Genomic DNA, 27,114 nt, shown 5'->3' on the forward strand with positions numbered 1-27,114 from the left:
TTTAACTGAGGGAGTGATACTCCCCAGGAAAATGAGACAGTAATGGCACATGTAGCCCACTCCATCCTAAATTCTTTATCATAAAGTTTCACTCTAATAACTTTTTCCAGTAATGTGATTAAAAACCACATGCATCGTAGTAGTTTCACAGAGGTCAAAAGAGACAGCTTCTTTCTTCCCCTTCAAATGGCATCCTTACACTTCCATTGAGAAGCTAGGATAGAGCAGCGCTACTGGCTCCATCAAACCTGCTTTGTGTCTAAAAATAGAGAGCTTTTCTCCCTATCACCTTTCACAGACAAGCAAGGATCCATACTCAGTGTGAGTAGGACAAGAAAGGGCAGCTGGGCTGTGCTGAAGTACCTGGAGGCAACAGCTAGGTAGACATAATTTGCGGTTTGAATGAACATAAAGAGATAAGGGAACTTGCTATTGCTTTCAAAACAGCAAGCCCCCCAAAGAGCCAGGGGAGCTAAAGAAACACACAGCTATGTACTAGGAATGAAACAGATGAAGTAAAGGAAAGGGAAATGTAACTTCTTGCTCCAAAAAATCAGAACCTTGGGAAGGTTGGTGGTCTGCACCTGCAGAAACCATTCCTCTTCTGACATCAGTCAGTAAGACAAGCTTAAAATGAATGAATCATAGTTCACAGAATTGAATGAGTTGGAAGTGACCTTTAAAGGTCATCGAGTTCAACCTCCTTGCAACAAACAGGGACACCGACAGCTCCATCAGGTACTCAGAGCTCTGTCCAGCCTGACCTTGAATGTCTCCATGGATGGGGCAACCAGTGCCAGTGCTTCACCACCCCCATCTTAAAAAGCCTTTTGAATTATATCCACGCAAAACTACCCCTCTTTTAGTTTGAAACCATTTCCCCTTGTCCTCCCACAACAGACCCTGCTCAAGTCTATCTCTTTCTTTCTTATAGCCTGCCAACCAACCTTTGCCTCCTTAGAGAAGGACAGCAAAGCAAAAGGCGTATCACTGATTTTTATGATCAGTACATTGCTAATATCAAGTAAAGAAAACTGACATTGGGATAGAGGAACAACTGCATAGTGACTCTGTTGTTCTGATACATAATCCACAAGAGAATTGAATGCAAATGTAGGAGATTTCTTTCTCTTCAGTTTCAAAGGACACCCTGAGACATCAGTATTGTGTGGCAGTGAGGTACTCCAAGGCAGTGTATTTTAAATAGCATGGAAATGCAGGGAAAGATTACTTGGATTATTTCTCATAAGCTGCTGTACTTACAATTGGGCTAGCATTGATGTAGTCTGAATTGTCGTGGCTATTTTCAGCTTTCAGACATATCCTGGAGTGATCATCTGCAAAGGCAAACATAAAGAGATGAAAGTTTCAATACAAGTATCCTGTCCACCATAAAGAAAACTGAAATTCAAAGTCAGATTAATCAAAGACAGACAAACAGGGTAAACAGCAGACAGGATACTTCCTTCTGACTCCTAACACAGAGTAATTTTGATACAACCACACAGTCACAGCCTGGCTCAGGAATGAAGCTCTGAGATATCTCGGGGGCTGAGTATCAATATGTATGCACCACAATATGGTGCTGCTCAGGGAGTATGAGATTTAAAGTAGGAAAATCACTAGGAAAAAAAAAAAAAAGTATTATAGAAAACAGTCCTGTGTTTGCAGGGTCATGGGAGAAGCAAGCTGATGGACTTGGTCCATCTGGCTTCTCTGTAAAATGAACAGCAGGAACACCGAAGCACAATTTGGAGCTGGACAGAAAGTTAATCTGTCCTGATCAAACACCACTGCTGTGTGGTGCTATGCCAGTGATGTGAGGAAACAATATGATTTGGCGATGCTCCTAGGAGAGATAAAACACAGAACAACTACAACTAAATGTATGAGTGGAGCACACACAGATGTTGCTGCACTGCTGGCCATGGAGCCAGTTCAGATTTCACTGGTAAAGAATACAGCAGCTCTGGTCATAGGAGACTTATTCATGGAGTCGTCTATTGTCATGATTCTTTTAATTGGTATTTTTAATGGCTCTAGCTCAAATATGCTTACAGCAGGTACATCTGAAATGCCAGATCTCTTCGTTTAGAATTTCAGAACGTATATAATGGATGGAGTTTATTTGTCTGTATTTAGAAAGCGACAGTGCAGATGTCTGCATCTGTTCCAGTCATCGAGACTCACTTTTCGTTAAGAGAAAAAAAAAAAAGTTTCTGGGTCATGAATCATCTCATCCTGATTTAGCTGTCTCAAACAGGCGAGACAAATTGCTCTCAAAAAGCGCCCGTTTCTTTCCAATAGACCAGACCACATGCAGATAATTTATGCCAGAGATGTCTAAATCTTTACATATGAATCTCAAACAACTTGTATCTGATACATAACCCGTACAGTTTACACTTCTCAGCAAAGCTACCCTGCATAGTGCTTTGCGGAGAGAGGTTGCAGAGATGCCCCTCCAGGAAATCCTCTACTTTGGGGGCTTCCAAGTCTGCTTGTATGACTTCATTAAAGTCTTAAAGTCACTAGATTGCCACCAAAATTTAACACACTGATGTGAGCAGTATTCTCCTGGAATAAGACTAGATACGTGCAAGGCATGTCAAACAAATGAAGATCCATTCTTTACTATTCACACAAAATGCACCTTCAACATAGCATGAGGAACAAGAAGATGAGAAAGAGAGCTTGCTCAACTACACTGTTTGCTTCTAGACTTACTTTGGCACTGCTATACCAAAAATATGTAACACAAAAATGATCTTGTTACACCTGAGATCTTGGGACTAGCCAATATTTCTTAGAGGAAGCTTTACAGTGAGCATTTCCACAGAGTGCCTGAGGACAGCTCTGAAACTATAGCACTCACACAGGTTAAATGCACTGGATGTGATCCCTCACATATCACAGGCCAAGTAAGCGCTGAAGAGAAAGCACATTCATTGGACAGCAAAACTATCTGAACTAATCACCAACGAAAGTATGAGAGGAATTTTCAAGTAATGAATGTGGGAGAGTGGAGACAGTGATTCATCAGTAGTTAGCAAACAGATGTCAGCGTGGCTCTCCAATAAAAAGTCAAGATTCAGATCTGTACTTTTTTATTTAAAACTCTGTATTTTATCCCTACCCTCTGCTTTAGTGTACCTTATCATTATCCCGCTGCCTTGTAGGGTGAGACAAGTTAATGCTTTGGTAGTGGTGAGATTCCATTCTTGCTCTCAGAATAAAAAGGGTGCAAAAGAGGTTGGACACGTGTCTTCTGCTTATATCAAGAGTTTTCACCCATGTGTGCTTCAGTTGCAGCATCAAGTGTTCGTATTGACAATGAACAGATTGTGCTTGTCTATGCCTGTTATCACCTCAAAGCTTCTAGGAATTAGCATAATAGTGCCTCCGAAACAAGCAGAAAAAGAAAAATGCAATGGGCACACTTTAAAAGTGAGCAATGTCAACATTATCAACAAGCGACAATAAGCAATAGGAAAAATGCTGAATGTACAAGCGTTTATTGTTTTGTAAACTACCTATTCATTATGTTAGATGCAAAAGAAAGAGGAGCAAGAGAAGGAGGAAATACAGAAAGAAAAGAAATGCAAAAAGGAAGGAAGGATGAGAGGAACACAAGAAATATTAGATTAATATAAGAAGCAAACAAGATAGATGAATGAAAAAAAAAGGAGAGGGGAAGGAATGAGAAAGAAGACAAATACTGTTACTTGCTGTTGCAATCTGGGCAAGCTACAACTAGCCATCATTTCAAATGTCTACAATAGCTGCAGCCAAACGCTGCACTGCTCTGCATTTTTTATCACTCCAGCCAAACCACAGCTGAGACAAATAAAATACATAGATGAAGTGTAAGGCAGAGAAAGGCTTCCTAAACAAGAAGTCCACTACCAACCTATAGCTGAGGAGAAATACAATGCAAGTTGCGTTTTGTATACATATAAAGTATAAGTGTAGAGGATGGAGGACAAAGGATAAAATATGCAGCAGATATGTGTGAGTTTGTACTATATGGATACTTAGTCTATTGGCTAGGAGGGCACAGGTCTCCCACAGAGTCTTTGTTATTCCTCCTAGTGAGATGTGGCTGCCTTGCCTATTTTAGGCATCTCAAATGGCACTGAACTCCTATACTTAAGCAACTGAGTTGGGCCCCAGAAAATCCAAATTATTTCAACAATTATCAATACTACAATAGCATACCATCTCACAACCTTCTGCTTATCTCACAGTGGCCCTGTGACTTAACGATTAATCCATTACCTCTGCTGTTTTCCAGATGAGGATTGAAAGCTTGGCAGTATAACTCACAACTTAGCTAATGCTTTCTGTCTTCTGTGTCCTTCTAGTTAGACACTTTTGAAGGAATAGAACCAGCAAGAAATTCCAGACACAACAGATATGAGAAGCCTTGGGTTCTATGAATCCAGGCTTTGCACAGCAGGGCACATCTCCCAGCAATGAAGATGGCATATTCTGCCAGAAGTGTCATTTTCTTTCTTATAGATTTAGACTGTTATTTCCCTGCCCACACATGAATGTATAAAAAAACACTTTGCAGAACTGCACTGGGGTAAGAAAATGAGGAATGGCTGAGGAGCAAAAGCAAAGCAGTCTGAAGACTGTGAAGAATCTGAATCTACTAATCAGTTATTTTGCCCATAGGTTATCTATACAACATGGAACTCTTCTGAGATCTGAACTGAAATCAAGTTTATTTATCCCAAAGCGTTTGCCAAATGTTTAAAAAAGATATACCCATCTATGTATTCCACTGCCCTAAGCTATAGCAGTGCTTGTTGGTTGGATAAAAAGGATGCCATTTATTAACCTAGGTCTAAATTACTTCACTTATTAGAATTTTTTTAACAAGCAGTCATTTAACTAAAAGCAGAGTCAAGGTGATTCTGACACTCAGTTGTATATAGAGAAAATATGTAAAAGAGTAAGTTATGAAAAAACTGTGACATCTATAAATGGCACCAGTTGTGTAACCAGTAAAAAATAATATCCTCATATTTTAAGACCAGTTGAGAAAGGAAAACATAAAGTAAACACAACACAATATTAAAGCTCCTTTGAAGCTTTCCTAAGATGAAATCTATTACATGAATTGGCAATCCTGATTTACCTTGTCAAGGTGATTATGAATATGAAAAGGTCAAGGATATGCTAACAAGGCATTACTTTGAGAATACACCGAATGCAGCATAACAACTTAGCAGCGTATCAAAAGCGTATCAACAACAGATAAAAGAGACCTGCTCAAACTTTTTTTTCTCACCCCTAATTTTAGAGTCTACAATAACCAGCATCTTATCAAAATGCCACACTTTTCATCCACTGAAGTAGTTCTAAGGATGCAACATGACAGCTGTTTACCAGCACACAGCACACACACAACCTTGGGAAGGGAGAGCAGGTAGTTCTGTGCAATTCAACTGAAGAGGAAAGTTCCAAGCACACCCAGAGCCAGAACAGAAGCTTCCATATCATAACAAAGGCAATAGATTGTTATTTACTCTTGCAAAAGAATGAAGGGTTTTTAAATATGCCAAAATGCTTCTAATTAAATCATCAGATAAACTGTGGCCACTGTGCATCTGTATATGGGTAGCACAGGCACACAACATGCTATGCAAGAAGCGAGGGGCAGAGAGCTGTACACTCATGGCTGATCACTACAGGCTGATTCATCCATGTGGTACGATACGATTAAAAGAGACAAACTGCCAACTCACCTCTGAAAATAGCTCAGCTCTTTAGTGTGGCATGACACCTAAGCTAAAACTCTCTGCTCTTTAGCGCTGCTACAGCTATATTGCTTCTGGACTCACTGCCAGAATGGCCTGAAGGTCCCTATCTTATTGCTCACCATATTATGCAGACACGCTTACTGCATCAGCTGAACAACCAGCATCAATTTCTGGCAATACCTGCAGCTTCCACGCTGCCTCTGAGGCAGGACCCAATTTGGCTTCATTCATGAACAGAGACTCAAAACAGCTTAGGACAGTTCAGCTGCAAGTCCACATTGACAAGAATGCTTTAAGCAGAAAGATCAACTCAGATCAATACATGTTATGGAGCAGTTTTCACTTCAGATTATGTCCATAAGTGCTATTTTGGGGGGATGGAAAAGAGCACAGAATTATCACACTCTTTTAACTTTTGTCCTTACTTCTTTAGAACTTTTCAACAGACATGATCACCAAACACATGAAGTCAATCAAGTCTTGCTACTGTCCTAGCAGACTTTTGACCTGCTGGTATTTATTCAGAAGAATGTGTATTGCCAAATTACAGCGCTCCTCTCCTAAGCAGCTCAGTACTGCAGAAAGAACCTCTAAATTAAGATGAGAGCCAAATCCCACTGAAACAAATATGTGGGCACTGATGGGCTCAGTGAAATTACCAAGTAGCTCCAAAAAATCTTCACTCCAAATCTGGCTCTGACATTTACTTAATGTCTTACCTGTCAATTCCCCACTTCTAAAGGAAAAATAGTACTTACACGAGGCTCTCATAGGGAAAATTAATGTTTTCAGGGCACTTGAAAAATTAAAGTAGCTGTATGTGTTTGCCAAGCTACCCAGCTGGATTGTGGGCACACTGACTGAGAGCATTCTTGTTGCTGTGGACTCTGCATATATTCTCAGCTTCGGTTTTGTTTCATTGGTTGCTTAATAAAATGTGTGGTCGCAGATTACCAATGTAAACCATGAGAAATACATCTGCATAAAAAAAAATACATGTTCTTTTTATTTCAAACTCAAAAAAGTGGCTGCTTACAGAAAAAGCAGATTCCAGGAATATAAACTGGCTCCCTTTTTATTTTCCTTCTTTTCATCCTAAGCCTAGCAGAGGAAGAAGCCAGTTTGCAAGCTTATCCACTGAAGCCTAGAGGGGCTCATTCAGTACTGAGGGGCTGAGTATCAGATAAACAGATCATCCAGCTCTGATTACAGACTGCTGGTATTACTGTTGGATGGACACGATAGCAACTTGTCCAAACACAAGCCAAACTTCTTTCTGTTGAATGGCTACAGATGCCACAGAAAGTATATTCCAAATCACTCTGGCTGTTGAATTTCATGAGACAGCACAGCTGCAGCAGCAGTGATCGGTGACATAATTGTGCATTTTTGTAACATATACGCAACTTATGAAGAGACAAACAGGGTCTGAAATGACAACAGGACATGGATCCAGACAACATTTGTAGCTACAGTTCTGTAGCGTACATATACACCACTCTGTATTCTGCTTTCCTGGCATCTGTAAACTCTCCAAGCACTGTGCAAAGGATATTGAGAAAAGAAGCCACGGAAATTAAAGTATACATACATGGTACTACAGCCTGGGAGCGATTCTTCTGTATATTCTCCTCCTGCTGTGCAACAGTGGTGGCGTTGGGTTCAGCCTGGTAAGCACAAAGAGCTTCCCACTCTTTCTCCAGACGATTCTTGTTTTTCAGGTGATCTTCCATGTAGGACTGGAATTAAAAGAACACTGTATTAAGCGTTGGCTTATCTGGTCTCAAAGCCTCAAAGCTAAGCTAAAAAGATGCATCTCGGGATGGTAAGCAGAATAGGAAGACATGAGGTAATGATTCAGAGCTTCTCCAGATATAAGTACTTGCTCGGAACCTGTTTCCAGTGAAAGCTCAGGAACTGCATTTATCCTAAAGTGAGGGGAGAATGGTCAGGAGTGAAAGATCAGAGAGTAGGAATCCAAAGCTCTGGGACACAATACACTGCTAATTCATTTATTGAAGTGACTTTACTTCAAGCTCATTTGTGCTATACAAAATCAGATCATTAACATGTACCAGCACTAACTGAGAAGAAATGCCTGAAACCTCCAGGCGTGGAGCTTGGGGAACAAGATATTTCTTCTTCAGAGTCTAGAAAAGTACAACTGCCCACTTCACCGGGCAACACAAGAGGAATGAGAGCCCATTGATAAAATGACTCGTTATGACAACATTTCCAGTCAGACTGAAGGCTTTTAAAACTAACATTCAAGCACATGTGCAAACTCAACAACAACACAGCTACTGATAATTTAAAAAGTGCCAGACTTAAGTGCTGCGCCACAAGGAGTTCATACTGCACATGGACAGGCATCGAGTAAGCTTTGCACTGAGAGGGTGGTATTAATAACATATGCTGTTAAGGACTGTGCCTTGTACCTGCTATTCAGTAAAAGCAACAGTTTTTAGGGGAATTGCCTTCGAAGAAAATAGAACTGCTATCCCAGGAATGATGGCCTATCAGAGTATATTGGTGCAGATCTTAAGTCTTTGAGGCTCTGATAAGACCAGAGTTTCTGTACAGTACCAGATTGGGAATTCACATCCAGAGGCTTTCAAAAAATGAAATAATAATCTGCTCCTTCACCTCATGGTCCTGAAAACTTTTCTGAATAGGTGAGGGAGGAGGAATGTTTGGGAAGAACATCCTCCCCTCTTTGCAGCAATAAAATAAAGAAAGCTACCATCTGGTACTGCAGGTCAATTTACACATCCAAATTACCTTTTAGAGCAACAGAGTAACCACACAGCACATTCAGCTCATATTTGTTAACTAACCTCCTCAGTACCCTTACAAGGTTGGCTGAGGGGCTCCTGCTGGACCATGCCCTGCTGCAGTCCTTTCTACACCTGTTTAGGAAATGTTCTTCTCAATCCCCCCCCGCCAAAACTACAAAATTGCTTAATTATTATTTTTTTTTTCCATGTAGCACCTCTGTTGTACTGAGGAGTCTTCAAACGTACTTTAAGGAAGGGGAGTTCTGCCCTCTCAGCAGGCTCAGCAGAAGGTGCAAAAAGCTCCAAGCTCATCTTCTGCCAAACTGAGCTCTGCTAAAGCTGTCACTCACCACGCTCCCCACCTTAGAGGGCATGGGAACAATTTTTCACTTACAAAATTGCTTCTGACACACAGCCATGTCTCTGTGCAAGGTTTGTTGCATGTGTCCATCTTCACACAAGATTTATAAGTCGTGCTTGTTACTGAAATGCAATTTGAGAAGTGATGTTTCCAGAAAGACCAGCTAAATGTTCCTTTAAGGAAGCATACTGCGCTAGAAAAAAAGGCCTCTAAAGGAGGCAGAAAATAGTATTGGCCTAGATACAATCAAAACACACAGTGCATGATTGCTTCCTAGTGAAAATGAGGGGAAAAGCAGGGCAAGAGATGGGGCCTTTGCCTGCAGGATGGGGGGCTGAGGGCATGAGCAGCTCCATGAGGGGAGTGGGTCAGTGAGGATGGGCCTGGCCCAGGCTGCTGGGATGGAATCACCCATCCCTGGCACTTCGCTTGTCACAGAATACATCATAGAATTGTAACGGTTGGAAAATACCTCTAACATCATCTAATCCAAATGCCAAACCATCCCCACCACACCCACTGACCACGTCCCTCAGCATCACATTTCCATGGCTCTTGAACACCTCCAGGGATGGTGACTTCACTACCTCCCTGGACAGCCTGTTCTAATTCCTCATCACTCTTTCTGAAAAGAATTTTTTCCTAATATCCAACCTGAACATCCCCCAGAGCAACCATTTCCTCTTGTCCTGACACTAGTTATCATCACTAATTACGGCTAATTGTCCTTGCCAAATGGCTTCTGCTGCTGGGGAAACAGGGGGATCCCACTCCTTTTGTCCAGTAAATCTGAGCCTGGATCTGGACACTGAGTAGAAAAAAAGATAATCTCTCCTATGCAGTGAACAGTTGGTACATAAGAATCGCAGTGAGGCAAAGGGGAAAAAAAGCAGTGACATCTGACAGTATCACTGAGGCAGCCTGCTGCTCGAGGAGAGCAGTTCTGAACACAGCAGGCAGAGCTCAGGCAGGCACGGGGCAGCCGCCAGCTCCTTCCCATTCTGAGCTCCAGTTCTGTAATCTGCTTCATTCTGACATGCCCGTCAACCCAGACTTCAGGAATACTTTATGCAGATACATGGGTCTGCCAACAATGAGCTTTGCCCAAATATCACAGGATCCATGAAGGAAAGGGTCCATGAATGCCTGAGCACGCAGCTTCCTGTTGGCTCCGACTTGTCTATTTGATGACCTCAAAATTTAAGTTTTAAGTTTAAGAAAGTTAAAAAATATGCTTTAAACATGTTAAACATGATGTAGCTAAGGTATTTTGATTGCTTTCAGTGGACATGAACTATTAAACAACTGGTCTCTTCTATAGAAGGAATATTTTCTACATTTACCTTCCTTCCTCAAGGAATCCTGAGTGTAAATAAATGAATGCACAAGTGAAAATACTGAAATCTTCACTTACACCAGAATCACTTTCCATGTAACCTCAGTGCCTGCATCACACAAATGAGATTCATAGGGCCTTTCTGCCAGATCTTGAAAAGGCCTTGGACTATATAAGCAGACCTGTGGAAGGCTCTGCTCAGTATGAACATCTGCTTTATGCCCATGTTTAAATAGTGGCTGAAAAGAAGCCTGCTTTAAAACATTCAGAAGTCAGACAATTCCCTCAGAGTTAGGCAATCTTTCATTTACAGTCCTTCAGCGCCCCTACTCTCATCCCCATTTTGCTAAACAGAAGCTTAGTGATTTTGAAATGTTCTCACGGGAGCTGCTGGATGTACATTAAATTGAGTGGAACTTCTGATATTTTAGAGATTGTATGTCTACTCAGATCCACTCCTTAATTAGGATGTTTTCATGAGACGTTCTGCAGCATTTGCCTGGTACGAAAGAAATTCATTACCAACACGTCAAACACACACATAATTTTCCCTGTCCCACAGCAGCAGGCAAAATAAATAGAGGTTGTCACCACTGCTACTGCAATGCTCCTCAGAGCCTGCTGCAAAAGGCAGAGCTCTGGTCTCACTAAGATGCCTGCATCAAGACATGTCCCATAACCCTAAGTACATTCTATTTTTTTAAGTAGCCTTCTCAACCACCTCACCTGACATACCTTAATTTACATTAAGTCTTAATTTTCCCTCCACAACAGCAAGTGGCAGCCCAGTCCGCACTTTCTCTTCTATGCACAGATTAGATACTCTTGCTACCAAACATTTCCTGAGGATAACAAGGATGCAACGTCACCCCTCTTTCATCAGTGTACATGGAAAGGGGGAGGTGCAGAAGCAGCTATCACTATTGTGTGAGATGTGCCAGTCGTAAGCAAAAAGATTGGCTTTCAGTCAGAGGATAAAAAAAACATCTCAGGGACAGTGAATCTCCGGCCAAGAGATTCTGTGCCAGTGGCAAATGCCAAGACAGACTCACGTGCCTTTACACAGACACAATGAGCACGACGGCCTGGCTCAGATTTGGTAAAATTTCCTGAGAGCTTGGTTGATTCTACATTATGGTCACAAACTGCTTTCTTTCCCTTTGCTTTTTCCTTTACTCAAGAAGTGGCATCCAATACATGCTCTGCCGCTAAATTAAGGTTAACAAACATCACAGTTAACTTTTTTATTGGTCAATCTCCAAATACCTTCTCTAAGAGACACTAGACACTATGGTTTGCATCTGACAAGCTATTCGTTCTAAAAATGCCTATTTTATTAGCTGATGCTCAGCTATTACAAAAAGCAATTATTTTTGACAACATACTCCAATACGGCACTTGATTAGGCACTCTCTTCCTGGCTGAGGATGTCTCCTTTAATGAAAAGATGGGCAGCTCTTAAATTGACAGACTTGACAGCTCTAATTCAATCTCAGATGTCAGCTGAGGAAGTGGATGGGACATTATCTTAATCCTTATGAACGGTGACCACTGCAACCCACACCCTTCACCTAACAATGTGAGAACCACTGCTCTCAGACTGCTGCTGCTTCTTCCACATGTGTAGAGAGAAAATCAAAGTAAGAACCAGATGTAACAGCATCTCAGCTGTTGTTGTTGCTCAGGGAACAGGAACATGGGTGAGCACAGCATTACTGCCAGGTACATAATGTACCATTTCTCCAACAAAGAGAAATGTTACTATATCATAAATCTCAGTTGCTCTGGGATAATTCTCACACTCAGCCTCTGCTCCTCTTCTGCATACTCCCCGGAGGCTATTAAAAAAGTGAGCTGCCCAAATCAGGGTAAAAGCAAGAGTAGTTTTACATGGCCCTGAGGCACACAACTCCCAAAGGGAATCAGTTCCTCCAACACAGACATCCTTATCAAACTGCCAACCCCTCTGCCCTGCCTCCCCTCCATGCCCCAGAATGGCACAGCACACGCTAGAGCCTCCGGAGAAATCAAACCCTCCCACAGTCCTGGCTTGTCCTGCATTGCTGCATGGAGGTGGTGGGGTAGAGAAGGTAACAGGGGCCAGGCAGTGTCATGGTGCTTTTCTGGCTCCTCAGTAGGATTTTGGATGGGAGAGAATCAGTCTCAGCTATTAAAGAGTAGCTGCAAATGTGCACTAACCACTAAAAATCCATACTGAAAACCATTCATTTTATTATTCTCACTGATTGACATACATAAAGGGTTGGTTTCTTTGTTTTTTTCCATCTTTTTAGCTTTGATTCTTTCCTGTAGACATTCCCAGCATTCTTGTCATTCTACTCAAAACTTCGCCTTCTTCAGCACCTATTTCAGTCACTGCATGTATTCACTATAAAAACATGTAGTATACTTTTCTGTTTAAATTCAATTTACTTTCAGTGTAGCACATGTTTCTCTTCTTCCATTTTCTGGCTTAATATTTAATCACTGGTGGCATCAGAGTAACATTTTCCTTCCCATTCATACCACTCACTGTGTTGTAAAAGTTAGAGAGCCCTATCTGATTACCCACCTTACATATAATGCCTTGTTTCCCCTACCTCACAAAGACATTTTGCCAGCTGCATTTAGATGTCTGTATCTAAAGGAGAGGTCCAAGACACAGTTCATAACTATTCCTCAAAACACAAACATTTCTGGACTACGCATACTACTTGTGGAAATGGTCAAATATTTCCACTAAGGAAGAATGGCACTTATCTGAGATGGCTTTTTCAAAGGCATGCCAATACTACAGTTTTCCCGTTACAGACTTAATTTACTACTCATTGTCAGCAACCCATGTATTTCAACTCTATTTTGCTCATAGAAAACATTATTCTTCTATATATCTTCCTTCCTTTGTACATCAGTGTCTTCACTGTGCTGGTCCATCTATGCAAAATTTATACCTCTTCTCTCAAGGCTCTTTCCTTGAAAGATAACTTAACTCTATTTGTTGTACATGTTTTCAGGTCTAAGCTTTCCGTGCTTCTGGATCGCCGCTCTGTCATCGCCTCTGTTCAGCACCTTGCAGTGTGATACCACTTGTGAAAGCCATTAAGTCACTTCCATCCACTTCCAGATCACTGTTAAAAAAGCTAAATACAACTGTAACCGCCATCAGCTCCTGTACGCTGCCAAACACTACCATACTGCATTTAATCATTACTCTTTCTGCATCATCCTTTAGCCACATTTCAGTCCACATAATTGTCTTCTTAAATAACTGACATTAATTTTTCAATTAACTATTCATGAGACAGTTTCAAGGCTTTATTAAAATGTAGATATATTACATCTGTTGTTTTCACTTCATTTCACTTCGTTTTGTAATTTTAGTTAAATAAAAAGCAATCAAGTTTGTCCAGGCAAGATTTACTCTGTATAAAATTATGCACATTCTTACTCATTGTCCTGTTATTCAATGGAAAGGATGGAGGAGATTAGCAAACAAAGGAAAGACTCCAGTCTTCCCATCATCTTAAATGAGACCCTCATACTTATCTCCCTTTTGTGCCCTTGAAAAATCTCTCCCTAGATAATCAGCAATTTCTTTTTTAATATGTGTTTCATTATTTTCAAGAGCTGGAGTCTGGACTCACATAATAGCAAAGAAAACGAGCATTTCTCTTCTCCTCTTTCCTTCTCCCCATTCCTCCTTTTTAAAATTATGATTGCATTATTCTTCCATTCTCTTGCACCCACACTTGTCCAGTACAGCTCAAACAAAGCCCCCTAAGATGCACCACCATTAGCATCCTGAAAGAACCATATTCAGACCATGCAAATATTTCTTCACTTTTATAAGCACCTCTTACATCTCCCAACAGTTTAATATTAGTAATGAAGTTACTTTGGGCTCTCCCTTGCATACACAAGACCTATCTTTCTTTCTGAGCTTCTGTGATGCTCTTACAGTGCCTGGAGGCTGCAAGCTCAGCACGTGTGCTTCCATGAAGAATGCTCTTGGTGGTGACCCATGTAGAAGAAAGCATGGAAGCAGAGTCAAATCATATCCATATCTTTTCCAACTTTCTTCTTCAGCAAAGCAGACCTTAAAGACAGGGTGTACTATCTCAATCAGTGTAGTTCTTTAAATCAACCAATGCATTAAGAAAATCCCAGCTTTCAACACTGGCTACACTTCCATTGAAGCAACATACATGTTCTTGATGTTCTGATCCAACCAACCAGCAATAACGTAGAGCCTATACATGTTCCCAAGACCAAATCCATGGCAAATCCAATTTTCAATGTCAACTGTAGAAAACTGTGATGCCATTGGGTACTTAAGTCACAGTACATGAATGAAATAAAATCAAATTTATGTTGTGGCAACTAATTTTCACTATCTCACAGAACTCATATCTGACATAAATTTCAATAAACTAACAACAGGCTATAAATTCTCACATACTTTCAATCCTGAGGAACATTCTGTATCCACTAATGTCAGTGGAAACACAGGATTTCACGGGAGCCAAGATTTTATCATCTCTTTTGTCAGTCTTCTTATTAGGGCGATCCTCATTCTCTTCTCATTTGTCCCATACTACCCTGGATCTCCCAGTGTTATCACTGTGAATAGTCTAAAGTAACCACAAACGAAAAAAATGGGAAACAAAAGGCTGAGGGTGTGCATTTTCACAGAATCACAGAATCATATGGGTTGGAAGGGACCTCCAGAGATCAAGTCCAACACCCCTGCCAAAGCAGGTTCCCTACACCAGGTAGCACAGCTCAGCGTCCAGGCAGGTCTTGAATATCTCCAGAGAAGGAGGCTCCACAACCCCCCTGGGCAGCCTGTTCCAGTGCTCCGTCACCCTCACCGTAAAGAAGTTCTTGTGCACATTCTTGCGGAACTTCCTATGCACTAGTTTCTGGCTGTGTCCCCTTGTCCTGTCTCCACACACTGCTGAAAAAGGTCTGGCCTCACCACTTTTCCCCCCACACCTCAGATATTTATAAACCTGGATCAGGTCCCCTCTCAGTCTTCTTTTCTCAAGGCTAGACAGACCCAGTTCACTTAGCCTTTCTTCATAGGGGAGATGCTCCAGGCCCTTCACCATCTTTGTGGCCCTCCGCTGGACTTTTTTTTGTCTTTATATAGAAACACTGAGAATCTATTTTCTCATCTTCTTGTAGCTGGAGAGTAAACACAGTAAGGTGTTTTGAACTAAATTTCTTCTGTTTCTCAGTATATAAATACAGCAGTGAAAATAGTAATTTTGAAGCCTTTTAAATTAAATATTGAAAAACACTCTGAAGCTCTCCAAGTATTTTGGCATAAAACACTATTAATATAATGTATAATGTTGTAGATAATGATGGAAAAATTAAAAAAAAAAAAAAAGGAGGAAGGCTATTCTCTGACAAAGCAACTACTCACTTGGGTTGCAAATAATTTCACTAGGTTGATTCAAATCAGAAGTATTGTCAGGAATTTAATAACCTTCAATGGTGATGTCAGCCAACAATACAAAATGACATTCCATGGTTTAGGTTACATCTTCAGATGTAAAGACTATTGTAAACTACTAAGCATGTACACAGAGCACAACCATGCTTCAGGCATGCCATGTTTAGGAATTCAAAACATTTGTCCTTGAGTTTCTAGAAGAGCAGAATCCTTACATGAGCCATGTATGGCATTATCTACCTAATGACTACTGAACGACTTTTGTGAGAATGACTGTAATTCACAAGTACATTAAATATCAACTTATGTTCTGTTTACTTAAATTAATACACCGTTGATGTAGCTTATATTACTGCCTCCTCTTCGCTTAACGGTCTGATAATAGAGTTTTGTAACTTGTAAAAGGATTACTTCAATCCAATCAGCAGGTGCTGGGATCAGTGTGTCACACACAAACACTTGCTAATCCCTTTTCTTACAGCTCCCAGCTGCCAAAGGTGCTCAAAGAAATCCCAAGGAAATGTCTGGATATAACCTGGTGTGGATTGATGTAAGTTTTCAGCTCTAGACAGAATCTTGGAAAATATATGTGATGCTAAATATTACCCAAATTGGGAATTATGGAGGCAGATGTGCTTTTGAAAGGAAACACAACCAAGAAATTAAACATTAAAAAAATAGAATGCTTAATTATGAAATATTTACTCTACCAAGCTCTCACTAAACATAACAGAAGGTGAAGAAATTCACTCTACAAAGAAACCCTTGTCAAGGATTATCAACTACTTAATGGTGTCTTCTGGGTCTCAAAATACAACCACCTCAAACTCTTCATCCGTACTCTCTTTCTTGAAATCTAAGTTATGCCTAAGAAGTTTCATTGCTGCAATTATTTTACTTTAAATAAACCTCAACAAAAAGGAGATGATTACTATAAAAGGAATATAATCTGCTCCCTTAGAATCGCTGTATTTCTATAGCTCCTTCTGCCCAGCTATTTGGAAGAGCTCACATTACTTCCATAGGAGAGGCAAGTATCATTGCCATTTCTTGGATGAGAAAGAGAAAGGGCAGAAATATTTTACAGGATTTCCCAGGGTAGTCATCCAAAATCAGGGTCACAGAATATGTTCCTAACACAGTCAGGATGCAGGGAAATTCAGAATTCAGGATTCTTGATCACTCATTTTTCCTTTTCCCGTGACCATGCCTATATAAAGAGCTGAAGGTTGTGTAGCCTTCATGAATACCTGGTAACATTTTGGTAACTGAAATATACCAAACACTCTGAATTTAATGGAATTACAACAGGTTTTGGTTTGGATGTTTTGTTCAGAAGAACAGGGTTTAAGTGGCTGATAAATACAGGTATTCAATTTAGAAATCATAGAATCACAAGATTGGAAAGGACCTACAAGATCATCTAGTCCAACCGTGCCGCAATTTATGCACGTTAGGTTCTGTTTCTACAACATGAAAACTAAATAATAAAAATGTAGAAGATGAATTAGAGAAAATTGGTTTCCAGTCCTTCTGTATGTCTTACAGTAGGTTTCACAATAAAATTGTTCAATAGTTAATAGCATTAAAATAAGAGAAAAAATTGCATTAAAAAATCAGGGGATTTTTTGGGCTTAGCCAAATACTGCTGTTTCACAGCATTTGATGTGTTGTGATGTTTGTTAAAAACAAAAATGAATTCAAAACAACAAAACTTCTCTACTAAAGGCAACTCCTTGCTGTAGAAACTTACAGTGAGGGCAGTGTTACCTGAGTTGACCAAGGGAGGCACCTTGGGAAGAGCTTTTCCTTTTTTCTTTCACGTGTTACACAGTTGAACAAAAAGTGAAAGAAAAACTTTGAAACAACAACACAAACAACAAAACAAACACAAAATCAAGTCCTTGAATACCCTGTGACAGACACCGAATGCCCAATTCCATTCTCACAGGAAATTCTTGTTTTCTTCTTACACATAAAACCTATTTTTCACAACCCCTTCTTCTCACTATATCTCTATCCTAATTGTTTGAATATCACACCACAATCCCAGACATAGCTGTGATTTATTTATATTCCTGCTAATGGCACTGTATACTTAAAATGAATATTTTTCAAATACATCACTACATAGTAATTACCTAGCTGAAAACACAAACCCAAGTTCCCTGCCTTCTTCCTCTCCAAGCTCTGCTAACTCAATTAAGCATCTAAATTTGGATTCTCAGTTGGATACTGTATTTGCAGTTTTAGATCTTAATGAATTAAAGTCTGTGTCTCTTTTTAGAGCACTTGTACAGTCACCTTCATTTACTATATATAAAAATCACCAAGAGCTAAATAGAGAATTCTGAAAATGTCATGTTTAAGAATGATCTCCTCTTCAAGCATTGACAAGTTCTTCAGAGATAATCAGATGAAGAAAACCCAGGTAACCATGACCAAGTATGTCAAAGTGAAACAACACATGATGTGTTTGGACAGATGGACAAAGCATGCCTTGGCTATGTGGTGGTCATTTTGAGGGTAGGAAGGAAAATATTACTTCTAAACATCCCTGTAGGACCAAAAGGGTAAACAGCGATACTCTTACTGCTCTTCTGAAGGGCATGATTAAAAGTCAGACAGTTTTTCTCTAGGTTCCAGTCATGCTTTATAACAGAAAACTCTTCTACTTTTCAGAGATTTTTTTGGTAAAAAAAAAAAAATAGTTTCTATATATACAATCATGTACAGATGTCTGTATCTGTACTGTATTGAAAACCGAGAATCTTCAGAATGAGATCTAAGAAGTCTTGCAATCCACGCTACATCTACAACCTGCAGACTCTGTGTAAGCAGAAGGGAACATATGGTCACCTGTGTGAAAAAAACGGGGAGAACAGACTGAGTAATCAGCATTTTCCTTCGAAAACTCATCTAACAGCCAGAATCAGGAAACTTCAAAATGCACGAAGTGTCAAATCTTAGCATTCAAGATGATTTTGAAACCATATCAGGAGACAGAACAACACTGGCCATGACAAAGATGTGGCTGGTATCTAACCAGCTCCCAAATAGACAGAAATATCAAATGTTCAGGCTACCTTTAAGCTATGTTCTCTGAGATTTTCTGTTGAGGTTGACTCGACTCAACGACTCTCAAATATTTTTCTCACAAAAACATTCAAAAGAAGTTGTGAAGTGAAGGTAGAAAAGCTTTAGACGTAAACTGAAGAAATCTAGCCTACTCTTTGGACTCCCAGTCTTGCATGAAAGTATATGAGTTGATAAGGGATCCTAATGCAAAGAAGTTTGAGGAACGTTGATCTAAGGCACAGAAGAGAATATTTTAAGTGATAGACTGTGATAATAATAAGAAAGGAAATGCAATGTGAAAGAGGACAGAAAAAGAAGCGAAGTACAGACTGAAGAGGCAAGCAGAGAAGTAAAAGGATGAAAGACACCATGTTACTAAAAAAGAAGAGCGGAAAACAAAACAGAACCAAAAGCCACAGTGAATGAAGAAACTGCTAAAGAAGAAAGCATATCCAGTAACTGTGAACTATACACTGTGCCTTTTCCTTGGAACTCTTTTCTTTGAGCTCTCAACCAAGGAAAAAACATTAAAAAAAAGGGGCAGCAGCAGTTTAGTGTAGACAGCACAAGTTGTGCTTATTGCTAACCAGAAGAAGAAAGCAAAATGAAGAGCCTAACAATTGATGCATGTGTGGAAAGGATAAGGATTGAGCAGTCTTGAAATATACTCCTGACATGTATTTCATCTCATTTCAGAAGAGACCCACAAATGAGTAGATGACACATCACAGGGATAACTATAACCAAACATTGCACATCATCAGTTTGCTTCTCATAAGCTTTCCAATGTGTATTTAATATCTTTCTACCAACTCCCCAAATATGGAATAGTTTGCTATTATACAATGAGGCAAAACTAAACAAACAATACAACATGACAAAAAGAGGGGCAGCGCTCCCAAACTCTTTCACGTCACAATTTCATGTCTTTAAAATAGGCCAAAAAGGGACAAAAAAAAAAAAAAGGCAAAAATACTACACTTCAACATGATTCCCTGTTCGTTAGAGCTGGTAGGATTATCTGTGAGAGCAGAGCACTGGAACATCAGAGAATCGGGGTCTGTCTACTCATGGCTCTTCTTCTGACCTAAAGGTTAATCTAGCCATGAGAGTTCCTTATCTGAGCCTGAGCTTTCTGGAGTAAAGGGACAGGATAACGACACTGACCATTAAAAAGAACTTTGAACCTACTGCTCAAAAGTGCATAAAGTATAAGAGTCAGTTTTTTATTACTATTCTGGTTACTGAAGTTAGTTGAAAAGCTTCAAATGACTTTAATCAAAATTTCTCCAACAGGGCTCCCAAGTACCACCTGAAGGACAAAGTATCCCAAAACTCAGTTGTTAGCACACACATATGCTAAGTCAGTGGTTGGTGTATATCCTCTGAGACTACAGAGTTTTCAAGACTGGCAGAAGGACATAAAAGTCACATGTGGACATCCTTGAGAAATAATGCATTAGGCATATTCCATGTGTGCTAGAAGCAATTAGGTAATATTAAACAACAAAATATGTAATGCTTTCAGTCAAACTGGTCTAATGCTGAGTTACCAAGAGGCAAAAGGAGGTGATGAGGACACAGGACGACAGCCTATTTCTCAGACATGCAGCACACATGGCCAGCTGAGCAGCAGCAGCAGCAGCAGCAGAACCTTCCTGCCACCAGCAGTAGATGAATACTTGCATCAGAAATGCCTTCAGAAAAGTTTTCATTTGGGATTTGGAAATAATTTAATCCTTGACAAATTTTGCCTCAACTACAGCCTACCATGCTGGCCGTGATCTGCACTGTTTGTTATGGTTTTTACAGATTAAGAAGAAACTGTCATACCCTTGACCTCATGCATAATTATAATACATAAAAAACACTCCCATATAATGAAAGTGCTTCTTCAGGCTCTGTTACTGCATGCTGTTTAACAACTAACAGCTAAAAACCCTTCGATTCTGCTCGATGAATGAAGAAGACAGTCAGTGGCATTTTCTGCTACCATATTACTGCAAGACTGATGCAGAGGAACATTTGTAGGACTACTGATAATAAATTTGCTCTGTAACCTTTAATTTTAGGAGGGAACTCACAGAAATTCCCACATTCTGCACAGAGGTACAGCTCAGAGCAGTGCTCTGGCAGTGCAGGAACATGGGGTTGTTTATTTGGTGTTTGCTGTTTTGATGGTATCTTTAAACAGCGTCCATCTACTCACACACATCATGTCTTAATCAAAGCATTTAAGCAACCTCTATCTATTCTGCTGTTTAGATTTGTCACTGGCAAAAGCATGTGACATTTCTTACGTTAGCTTTTGTCTATAATGGGATGCAAGCAAATTAATAGCGTTGTTTAACTTACATCTCCTCCAGTATTTATGTGGCGGAGACCACTGCAAATTAAATTGCATAAATTACCACTCCTTTGCTTTTCACCATTTATGTCACTGTATATTTGCTGTTTCCTCATCCTGAGCAATCACAACAACCTCACCAGCTTCAACGATACGCTCCTGTATGAGATTATAATTGCAAAGGTATTACTGAAAAGTTTAAATTTTAAAATATCAACTAGTTTTCATAAACATTTGAAAGATGTGCATATTATGCCTCTGCCCACAAATATTTACCTACTCTTCTACAAAGACACTGCTGCTGTACATGGTATTTGTATACAAGCATGCAAGGAGGTGTTGAAGGGCCCACTACTGAATTCTCATCTTAAGGTATGATGTGACACCGGTAAAAATAAAACCTGGAAATACACCATCATCTGGAGGAGTAAAAAGGCCTCTTTAAACAAGAACTAGCTTCGTTACCAGACATAATTAGAGCTTTTTTTTTTTCTTTTTCTTTTTCTTTTTTTTTCTTTCTTTTTTTTTTTTTTTTTTCCCCCACATAGAAATATCAGGGAGATCTGGGGCCCAATTCTGATGCAGCTCCCACCTGCTAATCAGCAGCGAGCAGATGCAGCCTTGGGCACAATTTCACCTCTCAGATGCTGTGCTGCAGCTTTTTTCCATTGTTATCTCAGCCGACATCTTAACTTTTGTCAGATGGATATTGTACCACCGCCCTGCTACGCATTCCAGGAATACGAACACAGCGAGCAGCTCGGCATCAGCTCACACATGAACAGCCCTCGCTCCCATAAAATATTCATTCATTTAAAAAAATATTTGCCCCCCGCTGTCAAACTTAGACAAATTCATACCGAGTCTCAGAAAATAGCTGTTTTAATGGTAAATGATATTCCAGAAACCTCTTTCAGGCTAAACACTCTCGTCAAAATTATTTTAATAAGAAAGATTAACAATTTCAACATTAGCTGCTAATCCCCTTTCATTTGAAACTGTGCTGATAAAATTCTTTGCTTGTCATTCAAATAGTAAGTAATAATTATAGATTTGGGGCCTCCATCTCGTGCTTCATTAATAGTAAATTGCATGGAAGTCTGCAGCATAGAGTCAGCTTTGATACATCTCAAAATGCAATTTCCATAGCTTTCCTTAGCTATGTACAATTAATTACACAGTTAATAAGGGGAATATGTTAATGAAGGGGAAATTATTCACTCAGACCACCTGGTCTTACCGAATTTCTTTAATATGTTTTCTTCTTGCTGTGAATCTGGATGACAGCAAGAACACAACTCAGAGCATGCTTTGCTAGTCCTTCAGTATTGCTTTTTCTTTTTGGCAAGAAGCTAAGATCTACTTAAATTAAAGAAGAAAATAATGTAATCAGTACTAAATAACTGACTGTTATTTGTTTTCTCACACCCAGTACCTTTTTGATGTTAAAGCAAAAATGCTTAAACGCATTTGTAATGATCAGATTCTCCCCAATGCTCAGAGTATAACTACAATGGATTCAGTAAGGAGACACTGTCATTTTTTATTTGTTTTCATTAATGGAATGTGTTGTATATGCACATATTTAATCGAACAAGTACAAATACACATACTTCAATTCACTGTGCCATGACAGCCACTGGAGCTCAGTTGCTCCGTACGTTAGGGCTACTGGATGTTTGCAGGAATATTTTTAGGTGACAAACAGCCAGGTCTAAAGGTGGAAAACTTCCACATAATTCATCTTATTAAATAATACATTTGTAATACATGGTCAGTGAAACCTGTTCTAAAGACATGCCAAATCCAGAATCCATCCATCTTCAACAGTCATTAATGTATTTACTGCTAACCAGACTGAAGAGAAAAACATCATAGGATCTGGGCACAACTCCTTGTAGCAGTTCCAATAAGAAAAGGGTACAGACTAATTCTCAGAGCAGTAACAAGTCATGCTTGAAGAAGGTAATTCTTGTGAGTGCTTGCCACCTCTCCCTTCTATTCTTAGTTCATTGAAGTGGTAGAGCCAGCAACAGAAACAAGAAACAAGAAAAATAATTCTTAATTCTTCACTCTCTTAGTTGTTCTGGAGGCATTCAAGGCTGGGCTGGATGTGGGTCTGGGCAGCCTGGTCTGGTGGTTGGTGACCCTGCCTGTGGTAGGGGGATTGAAAATAGATGATCATTGTGGTCTTTTTCAACCCAGGCCATTCTGTGATTCTATGATTCCCCAGCTTTGATATGCTTTCTTTTGGCCAGCTGGGCAACCTCATGGTGCACCAGCACCCCGCTTTAAGACAACAAGATGAGAGAGACATGGAAACGCTGTCAACCAGAAAAAAAATGAGACACTAATCCAGCCCAAAACAACAACAAAAAAGGAGTTATACAAAAGAGAGAAAATCACTGCCCAAGTGTATGTTTAGTAAGGACATGCTATGGGTGATGGAATATTTGAGGGTAGTAACCCTCCATTGTATCTGGTTTTGACCAAAAAATAACACACTCCTCCTTTATGAAGCAGCAAATATTAAGTCATCCACAAGCGTACTTCACAGATTATTTCAGTGTTTATCTCCTTATTTGAAAATTTTTCCACAGCTGTGTCGTGGGTGCATATGCAAAATTTGATCGTCATAGGAGTGTTTTTCCTGTGTCCTACATGTTATATTTTAAAAATAACACCCAAACTCAGATACCTTACTCACAAAACAGTGCCAAACTAAGGTCTCATGACAGAAAACGTTTCAGAAAGTATATTATTTGGTGGGTTGTTTTTCTGTTTTCATTTTGCCCTGAAGATGAGCATAAACAGATTTAGTTGACTCAGTGGAGGTGCCTTCATGGCCAGCAGGGTCTTAACCATCACTTCCACTGGTGCAACACACAAAGAGAAGGAACTCCTCAATATATCACTGGAGATTTCCTGAGTGTTTTCAACTGCAATTAGTACGCTAGTGCAAAAACATAGGGCTAGTGTGATTTCCTCTCTTTATAAGCACCAAGAAGCAAGTTGCAGCCGGCAATATAATCTCATTATCCTGAGAAGTCCTTCTGAATCACTTTTAGTGCCCTTCTCCTTAGAAATAACATTTCCAAAATACCATTAATTATTGAATCTTCTACAATGTGTTATCAAGGACTTGATACAAAGACAAATACAGAGAAAAGCAGAGCCAAAAGACCATCAGCCTCCTTGGTGAGCATCCACCTCTACTTGTTTTCAGTACAGAGGAACAAAAAGCAGACCTTTTCATTAAACAACCTCCCACCTCTTCCTATGGTATGTGCTACAAAGGGTAATAATCTTGCCTTGACAATACTTGGACTATCACTAGAAATGAAGAAAAGCTGAAAGATGCAGGAAGAAAGTCAGAGAGCCACCAGGTTTTGTGCCAGCCATGGCAATGAGCCTTTCTTTTTACTTGGTGCACCCAGTTGCACAAGCTAATCAAGCACCAAGTATTTCACCCCATGCAACACTTTAAAGATTGCCACTCTACAATATTGGCAAAGATGTTTTCTTCTTCTTTTCTACTAATAGCCTTTCTTGGAAAGGTACAAAGTAGCTAAAAGTGTTCAACCAAAGCAGCTTGCAGGAAGCTGAGATGAACACCTCCCTGTCAAGCAACAGACCAAGATGTATTACAGAAACTTGGCAAGTTAATTCTAATGGTGAATGCATTTGGGAAAAACAACCAACAGAAGGAAATTCAGGGGGGGAAAAAAAGATTTTGAAATTAATATCAATCTGTATTCAAGAGGAATGTTTTTCCTAATTTAACGTTGATTGTAATTGTTGTTATTTCCTAAGGAGTATTCAACAAGATTAATATAGAAAGAGGAAGGCAACTGAACATGAAACAGGAATAAAAATGCAAAAAAGTAACCGGTTCACGAGCATATTTTTTGAGTTTTATTTCAGAAATGAGTGCGTACATCCGTTGATAGGATTTCTGGCTCTGTTTGCAGAGCCATTTTTGTAAGCAACAAGACTTCTTGTACTTTTTTGGAAGCTTTTCTTTGTTACTGTATCTCAAGTTCTGACTTTTAAATAAACACAGGCAAATGTTTCCAAACAATTTAAACACTCAGAGAGAGAGGAAAAAAGAAACAACATCCTAAAATGAAAGGATAAATGCCATTTCATCAACAGGAAACCTCCCAACTCTGCTTGTCCCTAAAAATGTGACAAGTCAGGGAGAGAGGTAAAGATTTTCTCACCCACAGTATTTAAGTCCTTTAGGGGATATTGGCTATCTTGTCACTGAGTGATGCCATACGCACAACAGCCTTTTCTCATGTGGCTGCTCTAATCTGACTGTCTGTGATGAAATGGCCTTTAGGGCCAAAGCCTTCCTGGGACTCACATTTCAAGAGACTCCTACATCTATTTATACTGGTGCAACTGAAAGATAAATTGGGATTTAGATCCACTTAACATATGTGTAAGGAGCTCACGCTTTTAGGTGAACTTTGCCACTGCCTTGCCTTCCTTTCCATGCAAGGGTGGATTTTTTGTTTGTTTTCTCAGGAGGAAGCTTTTATAAACAGAGTATCTATAGGCTCTAAATTCATGAGGAACTACAGAGAAATTAATGGTGGTAGGAGGAAAAAACAACATGGGAAAATAAAACAAACAACAAAGCTGCTAACTAATCAAACACGGTAATTGCGACAAAGACCCTGTTCTCACTTCCTGCACATCTCACCTTTGTCTCTGCTGGCATTAATCACCCTGCAGCATGTGTCTCCAGGCAGTGCAGTATGCTCAGTATGCTCACACAGTGTTCCTTACGCTCCTTTGCTCAGGAAATGTTTTGTGTGCACTGGGATTAAACTCAAGGTGGAAAGTACGCCTGCATCTGGCACAGTACTATCAGTCCACACATGCTGTGAGTTCTCTGTTTGGGAAAGTGGGCTTAGATGCCTTCTGCTCATGCTTTCATTGCAGATTTAAGAATACCCAGAATTTCAACTAAATGTGGTTGAGGATTTAACATTCACTTTTTTTTTTTTCTTTGTTGCAGTGTGTCTTCTATCATACAACTCCACACTCCTCCACATTCAATTAAAAGAAAATCTATAGCAGCTGCCCCATGGAGTTCATTTTCAAAAAAGGTTTAATAAACTCATCCAAAAATGACCATGCAGAAACTATAAGATACCAATGTCATCAAAAAGCCCCAGATGCAACCTTGGAAACTATTATCTCCTTGTCACCCTTCTTAATCTCTCAAGAAACTCACTCAGAAAGTGGTGATGCACTGGAACAGGTTGTGGATGCCCCATCCCTGGAGACATTCAAGGCCAGGCTGGATGTGGCTCTGGGTAGCCTGGTCTGGTTGTTGACCCTGCATATAGCAGGGAATTGAAACCAGATGATCATTGTGGTCCTTTTCAACCCAGGCCATCCTATGATTCTATGAATCTATGAAGAAGCCTTACACTGATTAAGCATCAGAATGGAACTGCATGCAAAATTCAAGTTATTAGCTATGACTGGCTTCCCAGCAGCAGTGTCTGTCCCCTAGACATCTTTGTACCCCAAATGGTGCTCACAGGCCACAAGAACTTCCTATTGACAAGCAGTTCTCATAGCAGGCCATCCCTTGCTTCTCTGTGGGGAAGGTCCTTTTGGTTTAACAAGTATAATGCTAAGGGCAAAGGGATCAAGTGGACTTACACCTCCTCCAGGCAAAGCTCTCAATTTCAGTCTTTTGTTCATTTGCTCCCACTGCCTTGTTCAACCCCATAAAGATACTTTATTCTCCTACTGAATACCAGAGTATGCATGAACTATCACAAACCATTATTATTTCCAATACATACAGCAGTTTTGTATCCTCAGGGAGAACACTCCTCAGACTACCAGCTTATACAACTACCAAAAACGGTCTTGGAAATTCACATTTTCTGAAACTCTAATTTATATATGTAATGTTTCAAATTTTGCATGTGTATCTTTATAAGGAAAAAAACCC

At 39.8% G+C, this 27,114-nt stretch overlaps 1 protein-coding gene across 5 annotated transcripts in view; it reads right to left on the reverse strand.

Annotated features, from left to right (window-relative positions):
• PTPRN2 (protein tyrosine phosphatase receptor type N2) overlaps positions 1-27,114 on the reverse strand; it is a 621,717-nt gene that overhangs the window by 51,207 nt on the left and 543,396 nt on the right. For all 5 annotated transcript variants that reach the window (XM_032442979.1, XM_032442981.1, XM_032442980.1 and 2 more), the window contains exons 15-16: positions 7,363-7,510; positions 1,264-1,337 (exon numbers count right to left, since the gene is read on the reverse strand). In XM_032442979.1, the coding sequence (XP_032298870.1) occupies positions 1,264-1,337; positions 7,363-7,510 (222 nt within the window). The remainder of the gene's footprint in view (positions 1-1,263; positions 1,338-7,362; positions 7,511-27,114) is intronic.

Source organism: Coturnix japonica, chromosome 2, assembly GCF_001577835.2.
Source record: "Coturnix japonica isolate 7356 chromosome 2, Coturnix japonica 2.1, whole genome shotgun sequence".
Lineage (NCBI taxonomy): Eukaryota > Metazoa > Chordata > Aves > Galliformes > Phasianidae > Coturnix > Coturnix japonica.